Consider the following 7,978-nt stretch of genomic DNA (forward strand, 5'->3'; position numbering starts at 1 on the left):
GGAGTGTTGATTTCCCCTGCTCCACAGGGGCCAAAGATGCCGAGTGGGAGGGAGGCAGGGTGTGCAGGCAGAAGAGAGGCATGTGGTGGAAAAAGTACAGAAATGCAAATTTTTTTTAAAGGAAAACAAATACTGCCGTCCGGTCAGAGGGATCGAGGGACGAATTGTAAAAACCAAATTGCAAAAGAGGGAGCAAGATATTATTTCTTTCACCCGTTATATGCCTTGCGTTGTGCTAGAGGGGCTCTCACTTTTGAAGTATCGCTCCCCTTGTCAGAACGAACAGCAGACCTCTAACGGACTCTCTGTGTGTAGGAGGAGAGCAGAGGGGGTGAAGGACAAGGGAACAGCAGACCTCTAACGGATCATATCTCTGTGTGTAGGAGGAGAGCAGAGGGGGTGAAGGACAAGACCTCTAACGGATTATATATCTGTGTGTAGGAGGAGAGCAGAGGGGGTGAAGGACAAGACCTCTAACAGACTATATATATCTGTGTGTAGGAGGAGAGCAGAGGGGGTGAAGGACAAGACCTCTAACAGACTATACATCTGTGTGTAGGAGGAGAGCAGAGGGGGTGAAGGACAAGACCTCTAACAGACTATATATCTCTGTGTGTAGGAGGAGAGCAGAGGGGGTGAAGGACAAGACCTCTAACAGACTATATATATCTGTGTGTAGAAGGAGAGCAGAGGGGGTGAAGGACAAGGGACCTCTAACAGACTATATATCTGTGTGTAGGAGGAGAGCAGAGGGGGTGAAGGACAAGACCTCTAACAGACTATATATATCTGTGTGTAGGAGGAGAGCAGAGGGGGTGAAGGACAAGACCTCTAACAGACTATATACATCTGTGTGTAGGAGGAGAGCAGAGGGGGTGAAGGACAAGACCTCTAACAGACTATATATCTGTGTGTAGGAGGAGAGCAGAGGGGGTGAAGGACAAGACCTCTAACAGACTATATACATCTGTGTGTAGGAGGAGAGCAGAGGGGGTGAAGGACAAGACCTCTAACAGACTATATATCTGTGTGTAGGAGGAGAGCAGAGGGGGTGAAGGACAAGGGCAACTCCACCAAGCTGGCGTTGGACGAGTCTAAGAAGGCCATAGAGGAGGCCAGGAAGGCCCTGGAGAACGCCCTGGACAACCTCAACAGCACGCGCAACGCAACAGCCACGGTATGCAACGAGCACTGCTGCTGTCGACCGCCTCTCTCTCTCTGTGTGTGTGTGTGTGTGTGTGTGTGTGTGTGTGTGTGTGTGTGTGTGTGTGTGTGTGTGTGTGTGTGTGTGTGTGTGTGTGTGTGTGTGTGTGTGTGTGTGTGTGTGTGTGTGTGTGTGTGTGTGTGTGTGTGTGTGTGTGTGCGTGTGCGTGCGTGCGTGTGGTGGGTGAATTAACAAATTCCCGGTGGTGTAGTGACGTGTTTTTCCTTGCCTGTGTATGTTTCAATGTTTGGATATTTGGGGACTTATGATTGTGAACCAGTGTTGTTTTCGTCGACTAAAACAAAGACGAAAAATGTTCGTCGACTACCTTTTTCCACTGAAGAAAACTAAATGAAAACTAAGCTATGATGACTAAAACTAAGACTAAATATACTGACAATTTCGTCAACAAATAAAAACTAGACTAAAATGTTAGTAAGGGACTAGTGGACAAGAGATCCAGTATAAGTCATTTTACCCTTGGTTGCATGCTGAAAATAGCAGATCGTCAAGCTCACAACGCGTCACAGCTAGGGTTGGGATTCGTTAGGATTTTAACGGTTCCGGATCCTTCCCGGATCCCTCTTAACGGTTCCGGTTCCTAACGGTTCCCTTAACGGATCCTAATATTATTTATTTCCCCTTTTTCTGACATAGATTATGCTTATATTATAACTAACCTAACCAAGTACATAATAAACACAAATTCATTCATTCAAATTATTGAAAATGCACTTTACAATTATGAGGTGGCACTATTATTTAAACTTCACCACCAGCAGCAGCTAGCCACCACAACAATATCATTGTTGCAATTTGTACTGTATATTAAATATACAGTACACATTAATGATATTGTTGTAGTGAAAAATGTTGTCTTTAATGTACCCTTACCCTAATGGAAACAAGCCATAGTGCTTTATTGGATTATAAAATCCTCAAACAGACCTTGTATTGAACTGTATGCTACGTTCCTGTGCTTTTTTCTGCAAATTGTTTATAAAATAATCAATCTATGGAGGTATATGCACCTCCTAAACGCTGGGCTCTCAACAGCCACGCGATTAATTTAGAGCCAAATCAAAAGCAATTGATCGAGTCGCTTATAAGTTGTAAAAGTAAGTGCAGACAAATTGATTTGGCTCTATAGTTAACGTGATTCATAAAATACAGTTGTACAATACGCCTAATGAAAAGCTCTGTAGACGTTAGTAGTTTTTATTTTCCATTACGTTACTAGCCTGGGGAAAGTAAACCAGCCTTGCATCAGATCGTCCCCCGCCGGCTGTGGTGGAGCTGCGGGGAGAGCGGGCACGGCTTTCCGCATGGCTCACAAACGCGATGAGTAGGCATATTGATTTTGAGATGTTTCCTCAATGTGGACGTGGTACAAGTTGCAACAACCTTTGCTGGCAACTATCGCATTTATTGCACTTTGCGTGCTCAGCCTCGGTCGTTTCCCTCTCTGTTAACCACACTTTGGAGATCTCTTCGACATACTGTCCCACTCGCTCCGCGGCGGTCGCTGAATGCACAGAACAGTGGGCGTATCCTCCCCCCCGACCCCACTCACTCATGTAGGTGGGGTGACGTCACCACAGGCTCTGCTTGCATGCATGCACAGACACAGCGGAGCTAAATGACAACTGATGAGATACGTTTGGGGAACCGTTAATAAAAAAACGATGGAACCGGCTCCGGATCCGCAATGTCGGAACCGGGTCTGAAATGGACCCGGTTCCGAATCCCAACCCTAGTCACAGCGCGCCGCGTTGTGTGCTTGCAGATCGGCTATTTTCAGCAAGTGTAAAAAACAGTCCTTACGACGTCATCAGTGCCCACCAAAGTCGACTAAATCAACTGTAGATTTAGTCGACTGAAATATCATGACATTAAAGTCGACTAAAACTAGACTAACACCAAACACATTCCAGGTGACTAAAATGTGACTAAAAACTAAATGAAAACTATTCCAAAGACTATATGACTAAAACTAAAACTCAAAATGTTGCTACCAAAAACAACACCGTTAATGTGAAACTCCACCTTCCAGGTGGAGACGAGGCTGCAGCAGCTGGAGGACAAGCAGATGGAGGCCATGATGCGTCTGGCCAACCTCTCCATGGGCGTGGAGGCTCTGCGCAGCAAGACGGAGCAGAACCGGGCCATGGCCAAGGAGGCCAAGGCGCTGGCCGGCAACGCCACGCACCTGGCGTCCTCCTTGAAGCATGTGAGTGGGAGGCAGTGGGAGGGAGTGGGAGGCTGTGGGAGGCAGTGGGAGGCAGTGGGAGGCAGTGGGAGGCTGTGGGAGGGAGTGGGAGGCAGTGGGAGGGAGTGGGAGGCGGTGGGAGGCGGTGGGAGGGAGTGGGAGGCGGTGGGAGGGAGTGGGAGGGAGTGGGAGGCAGTGGGAGGGAGTGGGAGGCAGTGGGAGGGAGTGGGAGGGAGTGGGAGGCAGTGGGAGGGAGTGGAAGGGAGTGGGAGGCTGTGGGAGGGAGTGGGAGGGAGTGGGAGGCAGTGGGAGGGAGTGGGAGGCTGTGGGAGGGAGTGGGAGGCAGTGGGAGGGAGTGGGAGGCAGTGGGAGGGAGTGGGAGGGAGTGGGAGGCTGTGGGAGGGAGTGGGAGGGAGTGGGAGGCAGTGGGAGGCTGTGGGAGGGAGTGAAAAGCTCTTCGACAAAATACCTCCTAACTCCACTTGAGCTGGATGTTTTTTTTCTCTCCTGAAAAATGAACATTTTGGAGTTAGGTGGTTTATGAAATAATGAGTATTATATTGTGAGGTGTGCTCGCGTGTGCTCATTACGTGCACACGCCCCCCCCCCCCCCCCCCCCCCCCCCCACCAGACCTGGATTCTGTTTAGCTTATTTTTTTATGCTTTCGTTGTCGCGCCGCTCTTCAACAGACCTGGAGGAGACCAGTGTTGATCCAGGCAACAACGCCCCTTAGATAGCATTTCTGTAGACTTAGATAGCATTTGATACAGACTCACAGCATGTTATGTAGACAGCACTATAATTGCATTGTATGTAGTCATAGCACGTCATAGTACATGTGTATAGAATAGTATAGTATATATGTATAGTTTATATGTATAGCTTCATTATATAGATATTCCACTGTTACTTTCTTAGCTTACGCATGTTTCATGATAAATGTTTTTATGTGATGTATTCCCATGCTTTTTTGTTCTTGCTTAAATGTAAGTCGCTCTGGATTAAGAGCGTCTGATAAATGCCTAAAATTGTAAATTGTAACACCTGCATTTCTCGCTTCACGTTTGCGAGGCCATTTAGGGTGTAGTATATATTTATGGAATATGAAGAGAGCATGTTATGAGTGTGTGTGGTGATGTATTTGTTGGCTGTGTTCCTGTCCTCTCCCACCACGCAGCGGCTGAACGAGACGGAGGGACGCTACAAGGAGCTCCAGATGAAAGTGCAGTCTCTGGGCGGGGAGGCGGAAGGCCTGGGCAGTGTCAACCAGAAGGCCAAGGACCTCAAGAAAGACGCAGAAGATCTCCTCAGCAAGGCCAACAAGGGCATAGACCAACTCAAGAGTGAGTACCCATTCTGGGCGGGAAACCCTGTTGGTGTTTTAAGCATTATGTTATGCTTTAGCTATTGAAAAATAGCAGATCTACAAGCTCGTAGCGCTCCATCGAGTGGCGCGCTACGAGCTTGTAGATCTGCTATTTTTGGGGGAAATTGTTAAAATGTGGCGCAAATCATTGAAAATATATTTCAGAGCGAACATTTTTAACTAAAATATTAGCTTCTGGGGGATCCCTGGAACTACATATTTTGAGATGGGGGGTCCGTGTGGACCAATGGAGATAATTCTGGGGGTCCTTGACATGAAAAAGGTTGAGCACCACTGAAACATAGAAACATGGCGTTTTTCAGATCTTTTTTTTTTTTTTTTTTAATCGACCTCAGTCCAAAATGTGTTAATAATACCCATTTAGACCTGAGGACGATTCTACAAATGCCTTCTAAATCATGACAGTTTCCTGAAAGACCCTATGTTTCTATGTCCCTATGTTTCTATGTCCCTATGTTTCTATGTCCCTATGTTTCTATGTCCCTATGTTTCTATGTCCCTATGTTTCTATGTCCCTATGTTTCTATGTCCCTATGTTTCTATGTCCCTATGTTTCTATGTCCCTATGTTTCTATGTCCCTATGTTTCTATGTCCCTATGTTTCTATGTCCCTATGTTTCTATGTCCCTATGTTTCTATGTCCCTATGTTTCTATGTCCCTATGTTTCTATGTCCCTATGTTTCTATGTCCGTCGATCTGCTATTTTTCAATAGCTTAAAGCATAACATAATGCTTTAAAACAGAGGTTTCCCAACCACTGGTACTTGTACCACTAGTGGTACTTGAGCCCCCTCTGGTGGTACTCAGAGGAGTCGCTCAAAAAAGAAGAAAAAAGACAGAAGTGGAATGAAATGTTTATATTACTACAGGTACAGTTCTTCTGACCAAGTCATTGGTTGAAATAGGCTCGGTGAAATAGGGCACGGTGGCACAGTGGGTAGTGCTGTCGCCTCACAGCTAGAAGGTCCTGGTCTCTAAACTGCCTCCCCCTGGCCAGCCGGGGCGCCTGATGGAGGGGAAAGGAACTGGTTGGAATAACGTGTTCCTTCCACGCGCTACGTCCAACCAGGGAAACTCCCCCCTGTCAGGTGTAAAGGAGAGACTTGGACACTCGGGCATGAAGGAAGCATGAGTTCAAGTCCGTTGCTCTCCCCTTGTCCCCCATATATGGGGACTAGGTTGCTCTCCCCTTGTCCCCCATATATGGGGACTAGGTTGCTCTCCCCTTGTCCCCCATATATGGGGACTAGGTTGCTCTCCCCTTGTCCCCCATATATGCCGTTGGTGTTATACTGTCGTTTTAAACCACGTCCTGACGTCGGTGCTATGCTGTCGTTGTCTGTGTTTCCAGAGCTGGAGAGAAAGTTCAAGACCAACGAGCAGCGAATGCAGCGGCAGCGAGACGAGCTGGCCGAGCTAGAGAGGAACGCCACGACGGTACAGAACGAGATCCGCGAGCAGGTGCACAAGTACAGCAACTGTTAGTTAAGGTTATTTATGTGCTTTGTCGCACAACCGTGTCGCACGACAACCGTGGGAATGTAGCTTTGTTACGCAGGGGTCGGTCGGTCGGTCACTAGTGCCATGATGGCTTGTGGTGGACATTTTTGTCAAACTTAAATTTAGTTTTTTTTGCCCACAGACATACAAAAAGGAGTGGAGAATAATATCTATAAAAAACAGAAACTTTATGAATAGAATCCTGGTCTCTATACTGCCTCCCCCTGGCCAGCCGGGGCGCCTGATGGAGGGGAAAGGAACTGGTTGGAATAACGTGTTCCTTCCACGCGCTACGACGTCCAACCAGGGAAACTCCCTCCCTGTCAGGTGTAAAGGAGCAACTTGGACACTCAGGCATGAAAGGAAGCATGAGTTCAAGTCCGTTGCTCTCCCCAGGTTGGGTCGGAGGGTGTGTAGAGAGCCCAGGATCACATTAGATAATTTGACACAGAAATTAAAAATGGGTTACAAAATCGTGGGATAAAAACATTATTTAATACGACCATAACAGGTCAATAACTCTGAGAGTGTACAAATGTCACCGCATTTGTACACTCTCAGAGCTAAGGGGGGGGGGGGGGTCCTTGCAAATAAAACATTTGAGAACCACTAGTACTAGTTGGTCTCCTATAAATATGCCATAGTGTCGTAGTAAATAAGTGTCATACACATTCTGAAGAAAACCTGGAGACTTATTGACACTCAGTAATTGGGTCTTTAATGACCAAAATAAGCACGTTATGATGGTGTGTAAAACAGAAGATCTAGAATTTTAATTGTGTTTTAAACATGTTGATGACCCCTGTTTGTGTACATCATTGAGGTCGTACGATGCGGTCGTACGACGAAGTATAATAAATGTGACCTTTTTAGCGACGGCGACGACCCCGGAACCCCCCCCCCCCGGGGGCTCAGTATTTACTCTTTGCTGCTGTAGTCCTTCATTCATTCCATGGCAAATACTACTGATGCTGTGACTGGGTAGGAAAAACTACAACTCCCATGAAAAAGAAAAACTCACAAATCACTGAAACCTCATGTTTTTTTTTGTTTTTTTTGTTTTACAGACTCAAGGGCCCTATCTTGGGCATACCTTACTCTCTATTCCTAAACTTATAAGCCATATTTTACTATCTTAAAAAAAAAACATTTTTTTAATTGTTAACCTAGCCGATCTACATCGACACGTCGTGAGCTTGTAGATCGGCTATTTTAACTATTTTAAAATGTTTCTCAAAATAGTAAAAAAAATAAAAAAAAAGAGACAAAAAAGTTCAGTGATAAAGGGTGCAAGATATAGCATTTTATGTTCTACCGATACAATGCCAACTACTGTTCCACAGAGATGTCTTTCTCTGTTCACTACTGTATTCCCGTTGACCACCACCAGGTGTCACTGTTGACCCAAGGATATATCACACCACCAGGGGGCTCCATTTCTTTCACCGCTAAACCCCTTATCCCTAAACTTATGTTTTTAATAGTTCAGCTAGCCTCTACAATAGAGGATAGCTGATCTATTCGATGTAGAGTCTACATAGCCTGGTTATTAAACCAGACTAATATCGCAACGGACCGCGGGATATTAGTCTGGGGAGGCTCAGCTTGGATTTCATTTCCAGGGCTGCGGGTTGAAACATTTTCTCTTTGACGCAATTGGTCAGAGCTACTGTCAG

The 7,978-nt window shown here is 46.2% G+C and overlaps 1 protein-coding gene across 1 annotated transcript in view; it reads left to right on the forward strand.

Annotated features, from left to right (window-relative positions):
• lamb2l (laminin, beta 2-like) overlaps positions 1-7,892 on the forward strand; it is a 112,782-nt gene extending 104,890 nt beyond the window's left edge. The window contains exons 32-35 of the mRNA XM_080763692.1: positions 1,036-1,177; positions 3,258-3,434; positions 4,592-4,757; positions 6,154-7,892. Of these exons, the coding sequence (XP_080619818.1) occupies positions 1,036-1,177; positions 3,258-3,434; positions 4,592-4,757; positions 6,154-6,287 (619 nt within the window). The 3' untranslated portion in view covers positions 6,288-7,892. The remainder of the gene's footprint in view (positions 1-1,035; positions 1,178-3,257; positions 3,435-4,591; positions 4,758-6,153) is intronic.
• The last annotated feature ends 86 nt before the right edge of the window (positions 7,893-7,978 follow it).

The sequence above is a fragment of the Protomyctophum bolini genome (assembly GCF_963924005.1).
Source record: "Protomyctophum bolini genome assembly, chromosome: 5".
NCBI classification, from domain to species: Eukaryota; Metazoa; Chordata; class Actinopteri; order Myctophiformes; family Myctophidae; genus Protomyctophum; species Protomyctophum bolini.